General features: G+C 59.2%; 2 protein-coding genes across 7 annotated transcripts in view; one reads left to right on the top strand and one right to left on the bottom strand.

The window, feature by feature from the left end:
• Window positions 1-20,631, bottom strand: part of PC (pyruvate carboxylase) — an 87,650-nt gene that overhangs the window by 2,899 nt on the left and 64,120 nt on the right. For all 5 annotated transcript variants that reach the window (XM_069066448.1, XM_069066449.1, XM_069066450.1 and 2 more), the window contains 14 exons: window positions 20,212-20,335; window positions 19,880-20,064; window positions 19,605-19,770; window positions 19,365-19,510; window positions 19,025-19,142; window positions 18,652-18,803; window positions 17,829-17,947; window positions 16,732-16,894; window positions 12,362-12,544; window positions 1,988-2,132; window positions 1,584-1,673; window positions 1,273-1,494; window positions 634-790; window positions 40-280 (listed from right to left, as the gene is read on the bottom strand). In XM_069066448.1, the coding sequence (XP_068922549.1) occupies window positions 40-280; window positions 634-790; window positions 1,273-1,494; window positions 1,584-1,673; window positions 1,988-2,132; window positions 12,362-12,544; window positions 16,732-16,894; window positions 17,829-17,947; window positions 18,652-18,803; window positions 19,025-19,142; window positions 19,365-19,510; window positions 19,605-19,770; window positions 19,880-20,064; window positions 20,212-20,335 (2,211 nt within the window). The remainder of the gene's footprint in view (window positions 1-39; window positions 281-633; window positions 791-1,272; window positions 1,495-1,583; window positions 1,674-1,987; window positions 2,133-12,361; window positions 12,545-16,731; window positions 16,895-17,828; window positions 17,948-18,651; window positions 18,804-19,024; window positions 19,143-19,364; window positions 19,511-19,604; window positions 19,771-19,879; window positions 20,065-20,211; window positions 20,336-20,631) is intronic.
• Window positions 6,977-10,707, top strand: LRFN4 (leucine rich repeat and fibronectin type III domain containing 4). 2 transcript variants are annotated; one of them, XM_069066453.1, is made up of 3 exons: window positions 6,977-7,040; window positions 7,396-8,821; window positions 9,721-10,707. In XM_069066453.1, the coding sequence occupies exons 2-3, from the start codon at window positions 7,473-7,475 to the stop codon at window positions 10,286-10,288; spliced, it is 1,917 nt and encodes a 638-aa protein (XP_068922554.1). In that variant the 5' UTR covers window positions 6,977-7,040; window positions 7,396-7,472; the 3' UTR covers window positions 10,289-10,707. The 2 variants fall into 2 exon arrangements, with proteins under 2 accessions (XP_068922554.1, XP_068922553.1); XM_069066452.1 differs by lacking the exon at window positions 6,977-7,040 and having other exon boundaries at window positions 7,185-8,821.

The raw sequence follows: 20,631 nt of genomic DNA on the forward strand, positions 1-20,631 counted from the left end.
GGAGGGAGGAAGGAGGGAAGGAGGGGCGGGCTCAGCCACCTTGATGCACAGAATGTGGGTCCCTGCCCGCACCAGCTGCTCCGCCAGGTCCATATAGTACTTCAGGGAGTACTTAGTGCGTGTAGGATTGGCCACATCGCCCGTGTAGGAGATGGCAGCTTCCACCACGCCCCCAGCGTTGCCCACGGCCTCCATTCCCAGCAGAAGGTTGGGCAGGTAGTTGAGAGAGTCAAAGATGCGGAAGACATCCATGCCGTTCTCCTTGGCCACCTCACAGAACCTAGGGAGGGCGGCTGTGAGAAGGCCTGGCCCGGCTCACCTTGGATCCTCGGGCCTCTCCTTGCCCATCCCCCGATTCCCCTGATGCCACCCCCCTGCCAGGCCCGGTTCCCTGCACGGCAGGGTCAGGATGGGGGCTCTGCCTGGAGCAGGGCCAGAGGCTGGCCCTGCTGTGCTGGGGTCTGGGGCCCGGTTGCTGAGGGAGGGGCCCGCCCCAGGCCTGGGGAGCTGGGCCCAAGTGGGTCCTCCTCCACTGGCAGTGAGCCCTGACACCAAGGGGCTCTGCCTCTGGACCGGGGCCTTAGGGGGCCACCTGCTTCTGGGAGAGGCTGGGGGCGGGGCGGGAGTGCTCACTTGGAGACCACGTTGTCGGGATAGTTGGTGTAGCCCACGGCATTGGCCCCCCGCAGCAGCATTTGGAAGGGGATGTTGGGGATGAGCTCCCTGAGCTCCTGCAGCCTCCGCCAGGGACACTCATAGAGGAAGCGCATTGAGACGTCAAAGGTGGCTCCTGGGGGTGAAGGGGAGAAAGGCTGGCGGCAGTGCCCAGATGCCCCTCCCACCAGTAGGCCTTTGCTCAAGCTGTGTCCCACACCTGGATAGCCTTCCACCTTCCCTGTGTCTACAGAATTCCTTATCCTCCTTCAAGGCCCACCCTCTCCATGAAATCCTTCCAGACTGGGCTGAACCTTCTCTGGGAATGTCTGACCCTGCTCTCTCCCCGGCACAGGTGCTTATTAAGCACCCACTGAATTCCTTTTATGTTACTCTGGGCTCTGGGACGCTGCATCCACCTTTCCTGTCTCGCCTGCCTCACCTGCCCCACCTAGCACTGGTCTGGGCACACAGACAAGGCCAAAGACTGTCTTCCTAGCTAGGAAAGGCTGGCCGGTGCCTGAAGATACAGATTCTCTGGGTCTTTGTAAAGCCCCGGCTCCTTGCTGATGAGCCCCACTCCCACCCTGAGCTGTCTGTGGGCTGGCACAGTCTCACCTCCCCAGTTCTCCACACTGAAGAGGTTGTTAAAACTGTGGGCGACATAAGGGGCAATCTTCTTGAGGTCATAGGTCCGCACTCGGGTGGCCAGCAAGGACTGGTGGGCGTCCCGGAAGGTGGTGTCCATCAGCAGCAGCCCCTTGTGATTCCGCACGGCTCGGGCAAAGCCCTCGGGCCCCTCCCGCAGCAGGATGTCTCTGAAGCCCGCTGGAGGTGGGCCTGGGAGAGGACAGGACATCAGAATCCTCAAGGATGCCGTGTTCCCTGCTTCCGTAGGAGCCCAGCAGGGCCAACGACAAATGACTCACCCATGGGCACAGGGGGGATGATGGGATCCATGGGGCTGGGGGTGGCCTTGGTAGGGATTGGAGTCTGAGGACCATTCACCATGACATGGCCTGCGCAAAGAGAAGAAGCCTGACGTCAGGGTGGCAGGGAGGGCCCAAGGAGATCGGCAGAACAGAGGCCTTGGGGAGCATTTGGGGAGAGAAGATGGGGGAACAGGGCTGGCGGGGCACACTGTCTCCCAAAGAATTCCCTTCTCAGCTTGGGGGAGGAGAGGAGAGCAGGGAGGGCTGGATGGAGACAGCCTGAAGCGGATGAAGGTGAAGGGCGTGCCATGGGGATGCTGGGGGGCAGGGAGGCGCAGGCTGGCCCAGGACAGCTGGCTGGGGGCAGCCGAGGGGGCAGGGGAGGCTCTGGGGGCTCAGACCCAAGTAGTGCAGTAGCTTCTGGGCCCGGTTTTGCACAGGCCGCATCTGGAACAGCTCGGGGTTCTCGTCGATGAACTGGGTATCCACGGTGCCAGACAGGAACTGCTGGTTGTTGAGAACATTCTGCAGGAAGGGGATGTTGGTCTGCAGGACAGAGGCAGGTGGGAGGGGGTCACCAGGACAGTACAGATGAAGGGACGAGGCCGCTGGCCCTTCCCCAGCTCTGCCTGGGACCCCTCAGGCAGGAAGATGCTGGCACATAGACAGGTCTGCTGCTAGCCTGTTTTGCCCCTCATCTGGCCTAAAGTACCCGCCCTTCACAACAAGAACTGGTGGGACTGCCCTGCTGACAAGAGGAAGGAATAAGAGTCATTGTGAATACTAACAACCATCATCGTCATTGTGATAACCTATCCTGAAGGGAAGGCACATGTCTCCAGAAGGCTCAGGTGACAGCCATGTTCCCTGGGGCTGGGGAGGAGACCAAGGGGCAGTGAGCCAGCTTCTCTAGAAGAACCTTCAGCAAGGCCATGGGGAGATGCTATTGCCAGTCAGGAACGGGCTGGGAGCCATTTGGGACACAGAATAATGGTCTGCAAAGCCCTCTACCGCTACAACCCTGTAACACAAATACTGTGGGTATTATAACCATTTTACAGATGAGGAAACCGAGGCACAGAGAAATTCTGTTAGCTGCCCACAGCCAAACCCAGGCTTTCTGCCTTGGGGTTCAGCCTCTCTGGGCCTCTTAGGCCTGGATAAGGCACCAGGACAACAGGACCCTGGAAAAATGGCAGAATCACCAGACCCTCACTTTCCCCAGTCACAGTTTTGTCTAGCACTGGGGAAGCACTTGACAAAGACCAGAAGGCACCGGGGGCTCAGGCCCAACGAAAGCATGGTCAAGGGCAGATGCCCCTTCCCCCAGTCAGCCCGGGGAATGTCCGAGGGACTGAGGTAGAGAGATGCAGGGAGGTTGGGCTGGGGAGAGGAAAGCAGCCTCAGGCCCCCACACAAAGACCACTTCTTCCCGTGGTCTGGTGACCCCTCCCCCACCCCACAGAGGCACCTTTGTTCTCCTGCCCTATTCTCTCCCCTTTCCTCACCTCTTCTGGCCTCCCCGCTCCCCAGTTTCCCCAGACACTGCTCCAGGCAACACCGACCTGCCCCGTTTTCATCACTTCCAACCCTCCTCAGCTGCTGCATCATCATCTAGCTGGGCGCCCAGGCCTGTTTAGTTTAGCCCCAAACTATCTTTGGGATGGACGTTCTCTGCTGCTCATGGGCACGGCTGCCCCAGCCCTGGCCCAAGGCCTCTCAATCACCACAACAAGGAGGCCAAATGGTCAGCAAACCCTGGATCTCCTCAAGACTGAAGCAATGCTGCTCGAGAAGATAAGTTCATTTCCAAAACCTGACGGAACAGGATGGTGAATGTTCACGAGCAGAAGTGCCTCATAAAATGGAAAGAGCTGGAGAAAATGAGCAGAGAGCTGAACGCGAGACCCTGTTAAAACATCACTCCAACCACATTTTAAAATAAAACTGTTAAGAGAATAATAAACACATGAAGCCAGGAGACACTGGCCAGCACTTCTACGCCACTGGCCCCACCAGGGTCCCTGGGACACAGACCAGAAAGGGGGAATGGCTCTAAAGAAGACAGTGATGGGAAGAACCTAGGACAGAGGGACTTTGTGCTGCACATGGCGGGAAACGTGTGGGTCTGCAGTCTGAGAACCTGAGCTGAAAGCCTGGCCATTGGGTTCCCCCTATGTGGCCTTGGGCAGCCTCTCCAGAGCTCGGGTTCTCGTCAGTAAAACCAGGCTGGACTAGGTTACTAAGGCTACTCTCAGCTATAAATCATGATCCTATGAAATACTGAGGCACCAATTCTTTACATTTCCATCTGAAAGATGCCAAAACAAGGAACTGGAAATCGAGGGGATGCCCATCAATTGGGGAATGGCTAAACGAGTTGTGGTTGTGATTGGGATGGAATACTACTGTACTGTGTGAAAGGATGAGCAGGCAGACTTCAGAAAAACATGGAAAGACATGAGCTGATGAAGAATGAAGTGAACCCAGAGAACACTGTACACAGTAACAGCCATGTGACAAGGGTGATCAACTGTGAATGACTTGGCTATTTTCAGCAATACGATGATACAAGACAATCCCAAAGGACTCGTGATGAAAACGCTCTCCACGCCCAGAGACAGGCCTGATGGCGTCTGAATGTAGATGGAAGCAGACTATTTTTCACTTTCTTTTTTCTTTAGTTTGAGTTTTCTTTCACAAAATGACTAATGTGGAAATGTTTTACACAGTTGCATATATGACCCATATCAGATTGCTTACCTCTCCAGGATGGGGAAAGATAAAAATTTGGAACTAAAAATATATTAAAAATTGGGGGAAAATATGATTTAAAAACATTTATGGTAGGGAATGAGTTACCTGGGTAACTCTGGTGAAAACAGTAAGGAGGGAACAGGCAACAAGCTGCACATGGGCAGATCCCAGTTCTGACCAGCCCACTCTGGGAGCCACAAGTCTCACCCACAAGATGCCCCAGGCCTAGGTTTGGAGCTTAGCAGATTCCTTCAAAGATGTGAAAGAAATCACTTTGTCCCATGATTCTGTAATTACCCTTTTCAAATGGGCACATTAGTGTTTCTGCCTTATGGGAGTGGGACTTCTGAGGCTGGGAGATCCTCCCTTTGCAGACTGCATCAAGCTATGGCAAAGCCTCTTAAAGAGGCCTGATCAGCAGTTCTCAGAGAATGAAATTAAAGATATTTATAAGCATATGAAAAAATGTTCTAAATCACTAGTGATTTAGAGAAATGCAAATCAAAACAGCTCTGAGGTACCACATCTCACTGGCCAGATTGGTTAAGATGACAAAACTGGAAAATGATAAATGCTGGAGAGGATGTGAAAAAACTGGACACTAATGCATTGTTGGTGGAGTTGTGAACTGAGCCAACCATTCTGGAGAGCAATCTGGAACTCTGCCCAAAGGGCTATAAATAAGTGCATACCCTTTGACCCAGCAATACTTCACTTCTAGGGTTGTATCCCAAAGAGATCAGAGAAGTGGAAGGGGGACCCATGTGTACAAAAATATTTATAGAGGTTCTTTTTGTGGTGGCAAAAAATTGGAAATCAAGGAGATGCCCATCAATTGGGGAATGGCTGAACAAGTTGTGGTATATAAATGTAATGGAATACTATTGTTCTATAAGAAATGAGGAGCAGACGGACTTCACAATAACCTGTTGAGACTCATACAAACTGATGCTGAATGAGGAGAGCAGAACCAGGAGAGATCTGTACGCAGTCACAGACACAAGGTATGTGTGACGACCGGGCTCCTTTCAGCAATGTAAGGCTATAAGGCGACTCCAAAAGCCTCATGACCCCAAGAGATGTCCACATCCAGAGAAAGAGCTGCGGAGTCTGAACGCAGAGTGAAGCTGACGACCTGCTCTGTTTTGGTTTGGTTTTGTTTCCTCTTACCCGCAGATCATTCCATCAGTTATAATCCTTCTGTACAACCTGAGTAATGATTAATGTGAAGATATTTGCAGATCCTATACTTGAGTGCATGCCGCCACAACGGGAAGGGGGAGAAAATCTGAAACTCAAGGATTGTGGAACTGAATGTTGTAAACTAAAAGTAAATAAACAAATCAATTTAAAAAACAGTATGAAAGCCTCCCCCCCAAAAAAATTTAAAAAAAAAAAGGGGGCCTGATTGCCCAGAATTACTGGCTGAGCCCTCAGAAAGGAAGAACCAAACTGAGAAGGAACTCTGGCCTGCCCTTTGGTCGGCAGGCCAGTCGGGTCATTTCTGGGCCTCTGCACCAGGGACTCCTTCTTCTCTGGCCTCGTACCCTGCCCCACCTTCTCGGGCACTTTCCAAGGCTGGAAGCTTGCAGGGGCCTAGCAAGCTAACCGGCACCTCCCCAACAGTCTGTAAAGCCAGAGGTGGGAAGCCCAATGGGAGGCAGTTGAGGAAGACCCTGCCCATCCCTACAGAACACCTGGCCCTCTGGTGCACAGCCGCACAAGCATCCCTGGAACTCATTGGCCACTTTAGTCTTTCTGGGGCTGCAAGACAGGAAATAGCCTCAGCCGCCTGGCGGGGCGGGCCCACACTGGGCAGGCAGGTGGGCCCAGCCTCCTCCTCTTCAGTGGCCAGGCACTGTCGGGGGTCAGGCCACACCCCGGGTGTCACCTTGACAGGGAAAGAACAATGTCTGGGGAACGTGGGCCAGTTGGTGTGAATGTGTGTGCGGGTGCCGGCTCCTGGTGCTGTGCCACCACGTGACTCAGTGATGCAGAACAATCGTGACCTTCAGAGTGGGAGTTCGAGTGAGTGTGTGCGCGTGTCTGTGGCACGCGGCTCCGGCTGATGCTGGGGCTGCTGTGGCCCCCTAGCCCGACGCTACTGTCCGGCCCGGGGCAGGCGCTGGGGCTGCCTGCGGGGGGAGGCTGAGAGCCAGCGTGGGAGCGGGCGCGGCTCTGCCGCTGCTGCTGAGGCTGCGGCACCGGCAGGCGTGGGGCGCGATCGCGCGGGGCATCGCGGCCCGGGCCGGAGCGCAGCGGCGCGCGGACGCGGGGGTGCGCGGCCAGGTGACAGCGGGCGGCTGTGTCTAGGCACGGCACCGTACGGGTGGATCCCGGCGCGGTCCCCGCCCCCCCCAGAGCGCGCGCTCCGTGGCCGCGCCGCGCGCCCCCCGCCCGCGCCCCCCGCCCGCGCGTCCGAGCCCAGCAGAGCCAGAGCCGGAGCCGGAGCCGGGAGGCCAGGGCCAGGGTCCGGGGCCGCAGCCCCGCACGCCATGGGGAGGGCCTGGGCCCCAGGCCGAGCCGTGCGGGCGGCGGCTAGCTCCGGAGCTCGCCCCCGTCCCAGCTCCGGCGGGAGGCCGAGCAGGAGGCGCGGGGGCCCCGGGGGGAGCCGGGCCCGCCCGGCCCGCCCGGCCCGCAGCCGCCGCAGCCCCTGAGCCCCTAGGAGCAGCAGCGGCGCCCGCCAGCACACGGCAGGTGAGGGGCGGCGGGGGCGGAGCGGGGCGGCGGGGGAGGGCAGGTGTGGGGCGGGGGCGGGGAGGGGCGATCGGAAGGGGGAGGGGAGGGCGGAGAGATGGAGGGAGGAGGGGGCTCGCGGGCAGACCACCCCAGGGCAGGGGAGGAGCCGAGCCCAGTGTCTAGGATGCCAAAGGGATCCTGGGAAGGAAGTTACCTGGGCCCGTTCCCTAAGCTAAGCCCGGGGAGCCCAGGCAAACCTTCCTCCCTGCAGGCCCTGGCCAGCCCTGACCACTGGGCTCCCCTTTGCTTTGACGGGGGTGGGGGGTGTCAGGGGAGGCAGACCCCCACCCCACACACACCTTCTGCTCCCTAGGGACGGGACTTGCGGCTGCTGGGGTGTGCCTTGTCGCAGGTGGCCTGTCTTTTCCCTCTCACTCCAGGGGGCTCACCATGGCTTCCCCCCTCCTGCTGCTGCTGCTGGCTGGCGGGGCCCTAGGCTGCCCCCTCCCCTGTACCTGCCAGAACCTTTCTGAGTCTCTCAGCACGCTCTGTGCCCACCGAGGGCTGCTCTTTGTGCCGCCCAACGTGGACCGGCGCACGGTGGAGCTGCGGCTGGCCGACAACTTCATCCAGGCTCTGGGACCCCCCGATTTCCGCAACATGACCGGCCTGGTGGACCTGACTCTCTCCCGCAATGCCATCAACCGCATCGGGGCCCGCTCCTTCGGAGACCTGGAGAGCCTGCGCTCCCTGCACCTGGACGGCAACCGTCTGGCCGAGCTGGGGGCCGGCAGCCTCCGGGGCCCCATCAACCTTCAGCACCTCATCCTCAGCAGCAACCAGCTGGGCAGCATCGCGCCCGGCGCCTTCGACGACTTCCTGGAAAGCCTCGAGGACCTGGACTTGTCCTACAACAACCTGCGGCAGGTGCCTTGGGCCGGCATCGGCTCCATGCTGGTCCTGCACACGCTCAACCTGGACCACAACCTCATCGACGCGCTGCCCCCGGGAGCCTTCGCCCAGCTGGGCCAGCTCTCCCGCCTCGACCTCACCTCCAATCGCCTGGCCACCCTGGCACCCGACCCCATCTTCTCCCGCGGGCTGGACACGGCCGCTTCCCCCAGCCCCCTGGTGCTGAGCTTCGGGGGGAACCCACTCCACTGCAACTGTGAGCTGCTGTGGCTGCGGAGGCTGGCACGGCCCGATGACTTGGAGACTTGCGCTTCCCCGCCGGGGCTGGCTGGGCGCTACTTCTGGGCGGTGCCAGAGGGCGAGTTCTCCTGTGAGCCGCCTCTCATCGCCCGCCACACGCAGCGGCTCTGGGTGCTTGAAGGCCAGCGGGCCCTGCTGCGGTGTCGAGCCCTCGGGGACCCCATGCCCACCATGCACTGGGTGGGGCCCGACGACAGACTCGTGGGAAACTCCTCTCGGGCCCAGGCCTTTCCTAATGGGACTCTGGAGATTGGCGTGACGGGCGCAGGGGATGCCGGAGAGTACACGTGCATCGCCACCAATGCGGCAGGAGAGGCCACGGCCCAGGTGGAGCTCCGGGTGCTGGCCCTCCCCCATGGCGGGAACAGCAGCGCGGCGGGGGGGCGCCCGGGGCCCTCGGACATCGCTGCCTCTGCCCGGACTGCGGCGGAGGGTGAAGGTGCGCAGGACATGGGGCCCACGGTGGAAGTGTCTGAGGTGACTGCCACGTCTGGGCTGGTGAGCTGGGGCCCAGGCAGGCCCAGCGAGCCCATCTGGATGTTCCAGATCCAGTACAACAGCAGCGAGGACGAGACCCTCATTTACCGGTGAGAGCAGGCACCCGGGAGGAATCCGTCCAGCACAGCTGGGCCTGCCCCCTCCTCTCCCATCTCCTTGGGCCTCCTCTGCCCTTCTACCCATGGCTGCTGCTCCCTGCCACCCCTCCCTCTTTAACCCCTGTGCTCTGGGAAGCTGAAGAGGGAGAGGCTTTGGTTAGGACCGAAGAGTAGGGGCTGGGGGCAAAGGAGCCCAGCGGGACAAGGGGGGGGGCAAAGGAGCCCAGCGGGACAAGGGAGTTCCAAGGGAGGGATGAAAATTGGGTGTGGGGAGACTGCAATAGAGCCAGGCAGGAAGGAGGTGAGAGAGGGAGGGTGTGGACGGGTGTTTGGGGGACTCCCTTCCTGGCACTGTCTCTTCATCTCTTAACATTCCACTGATCATCTCTTAGTGTCTGTTTCTGCCTCTGCATGTGCTAGCGTTATAGCTGAGAGCATCTGCCCTCTGCCCAGTGCAGGGCTCTGGGGTGGTTTCTGTGTCTGTACTCACACTCACTTGCGCACATGTGCGCGCGCACACACACACACACACACACACACACACACACAGTCTGCCTCTGCCAGTGGCGGGGACTCCATGGAGTATCCCTGCATCTCTCCATACAGTCGTATGCATTATATCCCCCCCACATGCCTGTCCATGTACACATGCCTAGCTGCATCTACACATATGTGCACACATACTCGATACATATGTGTAATACATGTCTGTGTCTACACATCCACACAGACATGTGTACACACGCGTCTGAGGGGCTACTGAGGAGTACACATGGGCACACCTGGGGTGGGCTCGGCCAGGGAGGAGACCTCTCCAAAAGACGGCTACCACAGCAGGCCCAAGAGAGCAGGGCTGCCCCCGTGCCACTGACCTTCCTCTTTCCCTGCAGGATCGTCCCTGCTTCCAGCCGCCACTTCCTGCTGAAGCACCTGGTCCCTGGGGCCGACTATGACCTCTGCCTTCTGGCCCTGTCCCCTGCTGCTGTACCCTCTGACCTCACAGCTACGAGGCTGCTGGGCTGTGCCCACTTCTCTACACTTCCAGCCATGCCCCTGTGCCACGCCTTGCAGGCCCACGTGCTCGGGGGGACCCTGACGGTGGCTGTGGGGGGAGTCCTGGTGGCCGCCTTACTGGTCTTCACGGTGGCCTTGCTGGTTCGGGGCCGGGGGGCCGGGGCTGCCCGCCTTCCCCTCAAGCTCAGCCATGTGCACTCCCAGACCAACGGAGGAGGTCCCAGCCCGGGACCGAAGCCTCACCCTCCGAGGAGTCCCCCGCCCCGCCCACAACGTAGCTGTTCTCTGGACTTGGGAGAGACTGGCGGGTGCTATGGTTATGCCCGGCGCCTGGGGGGAGCCTGGACGCGCAGGAGCCATTCAGTCCATGGTGGGTTACTTGGGGCTGCGTGCCGAGGGGCGGCGGGGGGCAGCGCAGAACGTCTAGAAGAGAGTGTGGTGTGAGGGCCAAGGAGGTGGGAGCTTCCAAGGATGGGGAGAAGAGGAGGCAGCGGCTGGGCCTCTCTTCCCTCCCGCGCCCCAGTCTCCGGGGACGGGGGCAGCGGGCATCGGAACACGGCTCTCTGGAGGAGAGAGGGCCTGGACGCCTGTGGGAAGCAGCGCATGGAGTGGACAGGGCACTCTGTGGCTTAGGAGTCAGGATTTCTGGGTTTCAATCCCAGTTTTAACTCTCTGTACCTCAGCTCCCCCTTTGTGATTTGGGGAAGAAAACCACCTTTCCCTAATCCTGCCCCCCTCTCCAGAACGTGGGGAGGGGAGGGAACTCATAATAAGAGGTGCTTCAGCACTGTGGGGCCATGGGCTACAGGGAATTATCCTGGATTCTTGTTTTTATTCTTAATAAAAATGCCAGGGACACTTCAGCTCGTCTGGCCTGGTCATGTGGGGAAGGAGACAGCTCCAGGGAGATGGGCACACTAGGTAGCTGAAGAGGGCCGGGTTCGGGGAGTCGGCCTGGCTGGATTTGAGGGTGCAGGGGTGGGTCCGTCTGCCAATCAGAACCAAGACCTAAGCCTCACAGAAAGGGGTGCCGCCAGCACATGCCCTGTCCACAACACCCCACCCCACTTGAACTCTGGGTCCTATCTGTTCTCATCACAACCAAAGGACCCAAGAGAGTTCTGGTCCATTGATTCCCCTGGGGGTTTGCTCCAGCTCTGACCAAAATGAGATCACATCTGCAGGGAGTAAGGCTGGGAGTGAAAGGAGCCCCTGCCTTGGCCGGGCAGCTCAGCTATAGGATCCAGCCTCAGCAGGCAAAGGCTCCTTCGGGTCCAGGCTGGCAGCGCCCTCTCCCTCCAGGGAACGGGCCTGGCCCATCCTCTGCTCCAAGGTGCCCAGGACCAGCGCCTGATGCTGGGTGCTTCTAGCCAGAACTCCAAGTGCCTGTGCACACACCCACCTTCTTCTCTCCTGTCCCCAAGGCCAAACATACCTAAAGGGGCCCCAGCAACAGCTGGCACAGGAAAAAAAAAACATGCAAGGCCTTCAAGAGAACAGAGAACAAGGAGGAGGAGGTGGACAAAGTGTGGGCTCTCTGGTCACTGGGTGGGACTTCAGAGGAACAAGGAATGGGCAGCTGGAGGAGGGACACAAGGCCCGGCTATGTCCCAGCAAGGGCAGGGAGACGCTGCAGGACAGAGGGTTGAGCAAGGCTTGGGCCTGCAGAATGCCAAGGGTGGCATGCTTCACCAAGGCCTGGCTGGGGCACCCCAGGGGGCCTCCCTGTACACAGAGATATTTAAGAGGTGGAGACCACCTGCCCTGGCCTGGCCTTGCCTTCCCCTCTCCATGTGCAAGGAGTGGCAGCCAGTCTTTGGCCACAGACTACTTTAGCCCAGTGGCTGAGCTCACCCCTGGCCCCTGACTGGGTGACCCTCTCTGAGGACTTTGGGCAAACAAAAAACTCCCCCTGGCCCTGTGCAGGGCATGGATGGTGAGAAGGATCTGGGGAAACTGCCATGTCATATGCTAGTGGGGAGACCATGGAGACAAGAGCGGCCAGAGACTTAGGTGCCACTAGTGTGCTCAGGGGCACACCGTGCCAAAAGGGTAGCAGGCACCCCTCAGCACAGCAGCGGGAGAAGGGAGGCCTCAGCCACTGCCATGGTGAGGGGCCAGTGATGTCACCCCAAGACCTGCCACCCCAGGAGGAAAAGCAGGCCATGGGCCATGAGCTTGAGGTAAGGGCGGGAGATGACGGCACAGTAGAGACTCCCGCAGAGGGCAGCAGGCACCCAGGAGGCCTGCAGCACGTGGGGGGGGTGGGCGGTGCCGCAGAGCCCATCAGGAGGCCCTGCCAAGGAGCCGGCGGCCCTGGGCCGCGGGGCAGGGACGCAGAGCCAAGTCTGGCCGGCCGGCTGGCCCACGCCTCCTTCTGGGAGTTGGGGCCATGGCCCCATTCTAGCAGAGAAGGGGAGACGATTGACGCAGCCCCAAGAGACAGCCAGACCTAGGCCACCAGGAGAAGATGCTACTAGAGATGCGGCTGCAGAGGCAGCTTTTGGCAACACTCACCTTTACCCCTCGAACTCTGAACTCGGCCAACGCCCGGCTCATCTTGGTGGCGGCTGTTGGGTGGTCCTTACCGTGGGCAATGACTTTGACCAAGAGGGAGTCATAGTGTGGGGAGATGAGTGCCCCTTGGAAGGCCGAGGCATTGTCTAAGCGGATGCCCATGCCCTCGCCGCTCCGGAACACCTGGTGGGAAAGGAGGGCGACATCAGGAGTGGAAGGGAGCTGAGAGCACCTGGTCCTTGGGGGAGAGGGCCAAGAGCTTCAGAGCCCTCTGGGGTTAATTCTGCTCCATTCTGGCTTCCCCAAGCCCCGCGTCTCCTCCTCCTCCTCCCTGGGAGGAGAAGTTCCCAGAAAAAAGCCTAGCACACGGACTGGTGTGCATAGTGACCTCCCAGAGGCGTGGAAGAAATAAGGACCACTGAGAAGTGCTGTGTGCACACAGATGCGAGCGCGAGTGAAGCACCTACTGCGTGTCAGAAGGGCAGAAGACAAAGCCTGCATCTCCACGTGAGCTGGACTCTGAGCGTCTGCCCATCTGCCTTCCCAACACACCTCTCGCATGAACCCCCTTTCCATCTACGAAGGGGGTGATGGAAGGAAGGAAGACAAGGAAGAAGCTGCTGAAGCAGTGTCTGAGTGAGGACAGGGCTGGGGGCAAGCTCAGTCAGTGACCACATGCTAAGTGCCTACTGCACGCCAGGCCTTGGGTAACCAGGTGGGAGGAGGGAACGAGCATTCCAAAGCACCTACTATGTGCCAGGGACTGTACAAATACTCTCATCTGATCATCACAGCAGCCCTATAAGGCTTCACAGATGAGGACTCTGAGGGTCTCAGGCAGGATCCGGTTTCGGGTCTTCCTAAGTGCTGTGGCCACCGTCTGGTGCCTAGAGAGCTGAGGGCCTGTGGCACCCGCTCCCTTGGATCCTCACAAAGTGCCCGGGAGGAAGGTGCTGTAAGTGCACCTATTTTACAGCTGGGCAAACAGAAGCTAAGTGCCTTGCCAGTGAGTGCAGGGAATGGCCAAAGCCAGCGCCTGCTCCCAAGGAGGCCACGGCCTGCTGAGCGAGCACATCCACACAAGCTCTGGACAGGGGAGGGCGCAGAGAAGGGAGGCCCATGGGACCCATGCCCTCAGTAAGCTCTAACTGCATGCCAAGTATCAGGGCTACACAGAGAGCACAAGACAACCTTGGAGGGGCTCACATGCTAATGGGGAACTCTGTTCCTACAAGATACAGACTAGGTCGATTGCAGGTGGTCTCATGGCAGGCTGAGGGGGGACAGGGACGGGGCAGGAAGGAGCCCTGGGGGGCTGGATCGAGGTACAAGGACTGGAGGAAGAGGAGAAGGCCATGGGATGAAAGGCTCTGAATGCAGCCAAAGGGGGCACACAGTGAGACCTGGGCTGAATGGAGGGTGGGGGGCAGTGGAAGGGGAGGCAGGCAGGCAGACCCACCCCCAACAGTGGGGGGGGCCTGCCCTGGGGGAGGGGCTGCGTCACAGGAGACAAAGGGGAGCATGGGAAACAAAGGGAAAGAGCAAGATTTGGCGACTGCCTGAACCTGTGGGGTGAGGGGAGGGCTCCAGGCTTTGAGTCTGGGGGATTAGAAGGATCATGGTACTTGAACAAGTAACAGCGAGGTCAGGAATAGGGATGGCATGAGGGTTGTTGTGGATGCACTGAGCCTGAGATGCCTATGGGACAGATGCTCATAGCTGCTCCAAAGGCAACTGCAAATGCCAGCCCCGAGCTCAGGACAGAGAGGGAGGGAGGAGAGGAGGGAGAGGGGAAGAGATAGGAGGGGAGGAGGAAGAGGAGGGAGGGGAGGGGAGAGACAGAGAGAGAGAGAGGAGAGAGGGAAAGGGAGAGAGAGGAGAAGAGAGAGATAGACAGGGAGAGAGACAGAGAGGAGAGGGAGGAGAGGAATGTGGCAGTGCAGCCCCTGGCCTTCACCACTAAGAGCCATGACAGGGCTGAAGATCCAGGAGACAGGCCTCAGAAGGGGGTCAGAGATGGAGGAAGGGGAAGATGAAGAAGGATGGAGGCTGTGAGACTGGGTAAGCAAGAGATGGCTGGTGATTCTGCTGGTGGTCAGTCACTTAACCCTTCTGGTCTCTCCTTCCTCTTCCGTGCAATGGGTGCAGTGATGCTTTGCTGACAAGGTCATGGCTGTGCGAAAGGGGAAAAGGCATGTCTAGGGTCTTGATGAGCTCAGAGCATCTCGTAAATGTGACTTGTAATTTTTACCTACAGAAGGAAAGGGACCACAGACTTGGAGCAGGAAAGGGCTGTTCCCTTAATCTACAGAAGAGGAAGGTGAGGCCCTGGGAAGCCAGGTGACTTGGCCAGCATCACACAGATAGCAGGGAAGGGCCGTCAGTGAGTGACCCAGGCCCTCGGACTTTGCATTCTGGTGTCTTCCTAGTAAAGGGATAGAGAAAAACCGAAAAATAGAGAAGAAAAGAGAAAGAAGCAGGAGAAAAGAGAGAGAGAGAGAGCATGAAGACAGAGGGGCCAGTGAGATGGGCAGTGTTAGTGGGAAATGGCTGCACAAGCATCGCAGGAACTTGGAGACGGCCTGGCAAGGCCATGGCCTGTGTGAGTCCACAGTCCGGCAGAGAGGCTCATAGACCAGCAAGTGAAGAGAAGCCACAGACAGGCCTGATTCAGAGGGACAGAGCAGCCACAGGACAGACGGGACACCCCCCTCGAGGGAGGCACCCGGTGTGCTGTGCGCCATCTTTCAGGGCCTGTTGTGTTCAATAAAGAGGAACTTAATGAAATATTTAAGGGTAAGCACTCAACTGTGCGCAGAAGCTGTCAGCTAAAAATACTTTGTGGTGAGCCGGGCAAGGAGCGGGAGGAGCCGGAGAAGGGCTGCAGCCTGATGGCTGGGCCGGGCTCCCTCCTGGCCGCCCCCAGACCTGGGATCCTGCCTTCTCTCCCCTAGCTCAGAGGCCCCAGGAGTCCTGCTCTGCAGACCCTCCTCTCCTCCCCAAGGGGCTGGGCCAGATGTCAAAGAAAGGATGCTGGCAGATGCCCCACTGACAAAGAATCCAGAGGTATTCTTAGCCATGGTGAGAGACAGAGGGAGAGGAAGCAGAACCAGGGACCCGTCACTCAGGGCCTCTGAGAGCACAAGGAAATGCACACAGCCAGGGCTGGCTGGCCAGAGCCGCCAGCAGTGGAGGAAGCCCCGGTATGCCGAGTCCTGGGCTCTGCTCCCATCAGGGGCATCGGCCTGCTCCCCTTCCCACATCTCACCGCCAGCCTCCTCACATCATTTCCCAGGTATTCGTGCTTTATTGCTCTGAAAGCCAGGCTCCCCACTGCCCCCCCACCCACCAGGCCCACCTCTTCCAACGCCCCCCGCCCCATTCAAGTTGGAAACTGAAGCCGGAAGCAGCAAGAGCTGCTCTCTGGGGCGAGGTGGCAGGTTTTGGGGCAGCCCCTTCCAAAACCTGGTGGGGGTTGTAGATTGAGACTGTCTGGCCCCGCAGGCCCCAGGGCTCACTGAGCCAGCTGGTCTGTCTGCCGACACACCTCCTGTATGATCTGCTAACCCTGGCTTAGAGGCTGCTAGTAAGCAGGGTGGAGGCACCTTCTCCGCCTCCCTCAGAGCTGGGAGGGCGGGGGAGGCCGGGATTTCTTTGACGTTTTTCGTCTTTATTCTCTCTCCAGGTCTAGCTCCCCTCCTGCACAGAGAACCATCCCTCATAACAAACCTTAAAAAGCAAATTCAGCAAAACTAACCAACCTGTTCCCTGTCTCTGTATATACCACACTACACACCCACTGCCCCCCACCTCTGCAAATGAAAAGGGAGAGGTATTTTCTTATGCCTTCTCAAACCCAACCTAGTTTGGGCCTTCAGGCTGGTTTTACTTTCTTTCAATAAAGAATCCAGCACATCTAGTGAACATCGTCTAGAATGTGTCTGGCCGGCTCTGAGCTGGGGTCTGCTCCTAGGGTCTTGGCGGTAGGGGGGAGCGGGAGGGGAGCGGGGGGGGGGGTGCTGAGCAGATGCCCCTCCCTCGAGGGTTCATGGCCCAGGAAGCTTTTTTTCTGCCTGAGGCTGGGCTTCTGGGGCCTAGGACAGGGTCTCCCTCTTTGTTCTTCAGTGGGCTCCCACTGTGACCACAACCCTGGGGAGGGCAGCCCAAGCAGGACTTTGTGTTCCCTAGACTCCCATGGAACAGAACAGCAATCCAATAAGTAAAAACTTAATAAAGGGGGCACCCAGAGTAAGCAGGGCTCAGTGACACTGAAAGGCCACTGGGAAGCCCATTATGGCCCTTGTGATGGGGGAGGAAGAGGCGGCAGAGGAGGGGCAAGGGTCGGCCCAGGCAGCAGCACCAGTCCTCACCTCGATGCGGCCTGTGTCTGGCTGGAAGCCTCGGGCGGGGTCCTCCGTGGTGACCCGACACTGGATCGCACAACCATTGATTCGAATGTTCTCTTGCCGAAGGCCCATATCGGGCAGGCTCCGGCCCTCGGCTACGTGGATCTGGGCATGGACGAGGTCTACACTGCAAGAAAGCAGCAGAGTGAGGGCTGGGGAGTGAGCAAGCCCTGCCCAGGAGACGGGCCCATCCTCTCATTCTACAGATGAGGAAACTGAGGCCCAGAGCCAGGAAGTGATCAGTGACAGAACCAGAGCCAAAGCTGGGGGAGGGGGGAGGGCATCATGCCCTGCTGCCCCCATGGCCCAGAGCCCGGCTCCTCAGCTGCGTCAGCACCCGCCATCTCCTGCCTACCACCATGGCAGTGGGGGAGATTCAGAGGAGTCTGAATTACAGAGAAAGGAACATCCATACCCCATGACGCCTCCGCATCTGGGTGCCTCTACCAGCACTGCCAGGCTATGCCCAGGTCATGGGGGCACACCAGGGCAGGGGTGCCAGAAGGCCTGAAGGCTATCCTGCACACAATGGGGACCAGGTGTCCATCAGCCAAGTCCTGCAAAGAGCCCCCCTCCCACTGAAGGGCAGTGACCCAACCCAGGGGACCCTTGGGAAGGATGTCAAGCTTGCTCATTCTGCTGCCTAGGGCAGATGCCGTGAAACAAGGGCAAGGACAGTGGACTCTGGGGGGGGGGCATCTGTCTGTGGCCTCCTGTGGCCTGAGGGCATGTGCCAACTTCTCTCTGCACTGGTTTGGGTAAGTAGGCTATGAAGAAGGCTGGCTGAGTCACAGAGGGTCAGGATGGATGCACTTGGATCCTTGGCCAGAGGGCCAGGGCCTTGCCCAAAGCTGGCCTTATTAGTACAGGGGCTGGGCTCTTCAGCACCTGAGGATCCTGGACAGCTCCCTCCCCTCCACCAGGCCCCAGTTGTGGCCACCTGCCTGGACACTGTTCTCCAAAGCCTGCTTGTCTGGTCTTAGTGGGGCAGCTCCAGGGGTTGCCCATCCTACCCAGAGGCACCTTCCCTTAGCATCCACCTCATCCACCACCAAACTCACTTGGTAATCTCCTCAGTGACGGTGTGCTCCACTTGTAGCCGAGAATTGACCTCAATGAAATAGTGTTTGCCATATTTGTCTACGAGGAACTCCACTGTGCCTGCGTTCTCATAGCCCACCTGCGGGGGTGGGGGGGGACTGAGTGAGAGGAGGCCCAGGCAGCCCGAGGAGGGAGGAGGTGGGCTACCCCTTGCATTGGCAGGCCTGCCAGGATGTAAGTCCAGTTCCACACTGGGCACAACAGGAGGGAGAAAAGAAGACTGTGGGAGGGGGACGGCCACCTGGGAACGTGCCCCAGCTCACTGAAGGTGGGGAGGCTCTGCCAACTGGGGCCTTGGAGGACTCAGAAGAACTGAACTGGGACCCAGCACCCCTTGTGCTGCAGGCCTGGGGGCCCACAGCATGCTGGCTCTCAAAGAAAAGAGGCCCCTTCCAGATGGATATCCAGGAGCCTGCGAGCACAGGCCACTGGGCCAGAAGGAGAGAGGGGCAGGACAGAGAGGAAGGGTGGCCTCTGTGAGGGAGGCTTGGCCTTGGGGGGCCTTCTTAGAGGAGGCTTAGTGCCTTTTTAATGCCAGGGGTTAAAGGGGAAGACAAGCTGGATCAGCTGGTGGGACCCATAGGGCCGGGGGATGGCTTCAGCGGCAGAGGAGGAGAAGGAGCAGCAGAGAAGAGGAGGAGGGAGAAGAGAGAAGAGGATGGGGCAGCTGAGGACTCTTGGCTCTCCGGCCCCAGACACCAGAGCCAGAAGCCCCAGCAGTCCTCTTCCTCGCACTGCCCCCTCCCTCCCTTCCTCCCCGCACTGCCCTGGCCGGCTCTGCACCTGCTTGGCTAATTTGACGGAGTCACTAGTCAGGCGGCTCCGGATCTGGGGGTCCAAGTGGGCAGCGGGCGCGATCTCTACCACCTTCTGGTGCCTCCGCTGGATGGAGCAGTCCCGCTCGTAGAGGTGCAGAACGTTCCCAAACTGGTCCCCTGGGGGAGGCAGGGGGCCAGCTTCATTCTCCCCAGCGCCCCCGCCCTCCCAGGGCCCCAGCCAGTGGGGGCTCTGAGCTCCCCCCTCCACATTGCAGGGGGAGGGTTGGTGTGGGGAAGGTGAGGGGGCCCAGCCCCCACTGTTCCCAGATCCCAGGGGCTGCTGCCCCAGAGCGGGCCTCATGGGGTCAGAGGGCACTGCCCAGGCAAGGGCTGCTTACCCAGAATCTGCACTTCGATGTGTCGTGGCTTCTCGATGAATTTTTCCACAAACAGCGTTCCATTCCCAAAGGCAGCCAGGGCCTCAGAATATGCCCGGTTAAAATTCTCTTCCAGCTCCTGGAGAGTTGGAGCAAGACAGAGATGGGTCCCCCTGCTTCTAGGTCACACAAGCCATCCCCGGGGCCCTTCCTCTAGGGTTCACCTACGGCTCCTCCCCCAGCACTCCGCACTTTTGGGGTCAAGGTTGTTGGGGGGGGGGCTTGACTGGGAGGGATCTATTAAGGACAGGCCTCTCTCAGATTCCCCCAATTCTGTCCCCGGCCCCCAATGCTTGTTTACCTCAAAGTTGTATACAACCCTCATGCCACGCCCCCCACCCCCGTAAGCGGCTTTGAAGATAATTGGGAGGCCATAGCTGTTGGAGAATTCAAGAGCCTCATGCAAGGAAGAGATGGGATGATCTGTGCCTGGGACCACTGGGACGCCTGTTGAGAGACAGGAGCATGGAATCTGCAGCAGCAATCTGGCTGCGAATCCTCCCGCTGCCACCCCTCGGCCTGGGTCCCCGACGCCGCGTACCTGCAGCGATGGCGATGGCCCGCGCCTCCACCTTGTCCCCCATCTTGCGGACCACTTCAGGACTGGGACCAATGAACTTGATCCCTGCGTCGTGGCAGGCCTGAGCAAAGTCAGAGCGCTCCGACAAGAAGCCGTAGCCGGGGTGGATGGCGTCCACATCGTTCTCCTGTCCAGGAAAGGCAGTCGTTCCAGGGGGCAGGGGAGCATTTGGCTGAACCCCGAAAGCCCCTTCTGAGCTCCCCACGGCAGCTCCCGGCCCTGCCAGCCCCACCTACCTTGGCCACCTTGATGATGTCTAGGACATCTAGGTAGGCCTGCACTGGGGCAAGGCCGCGCCCAATGAGGTAGGCTTCATCTGCCTTCTGCCGGTGCATCTGCCCCGTGTCCTGCTCGGAGTACACGGCCACGGTGCGGATGCCGAGCTCCGTGCAGGCCCGGAACACTCGGATGGCTATCTCCCCTGGGAAAAGTGAGAAGCAAACATGTGGGTCCAGCTCTAGAATGGGCAGGAGATGTGAGTGACCTAGGCGGGCACCGTCTCCAGGCCAGGCCAGGCCGGCTGAGAGGGGAAGCAGGGCTGAGGAGGGGAGCTGCCTCTTTGCCTCACCTCGGTTGGCCACCATGACTTTCTTGATGGGCTTGTACTTGGGGCAATGGCTATTTTGGTTGCTATAGGCTCGTCGGACACTCAGGAGCCTTAGGCCCCCTCGGGCCAAATGGAACCTCCACATCTACAGAGAAACAAAGAGGGAGAGAGAGAAGCTGGTTAGAGCAGCCCCTGCTGTGAAACTGGTCTCTCAGGAAGCTCTTTTCCAGCTTCCAGGGAGACCCCTGAGGAAGGCATGAGAGTCCTCCTTCAGAGCCCTTCCTCATACCTCCAGCCTCTCATGAGAGAGCAAGCATAACCTCAGGCCTCCTTCCCTAGTGAGTTCATGTGTTCTGGGCCCTTGGATGGTCCAACTGGCTGCCAGACCAGAGATTCAACTTGGCCCAAGAACCGCCCTAAACGCAAACTTCCAGCCCAGGC

This window comes from Petaurus breviceps, unplaced genomic scaffold (assembly GCF_028583685.1).
Source record: "Petaurus breviceps papuanus isolate PSGF00001 unplaced genomic scaffold, PetGlider_PUasm1.0 90721, whole genome shotgun sequence".
Taxonomy (NCBI): domain Eukaryota; kingdom Metazoa; phylum Chordata; class Mammalia; order Diprotodontia; family Petauridae; genus Petaurus; species Petaurus breviceps.

Excerpts from the sequence above, each read along its gene's own strand:
- LRFN4 (XM_069066453.1), top strand. The coding sequence starts at position 7,473 with ATGGCTTCCCCCCTCCTGCTGCTGCTGCTGGCTGGCGGGGCCCTAGGC. Across the intron at positions 8,822-9,720 it reads GACGAGACCCTCATTTACCG|GATCGTCCCTGCTTCCAGCC; the intron begins GTGAGAGCAGGC and ends CTTTCCCTGCAG.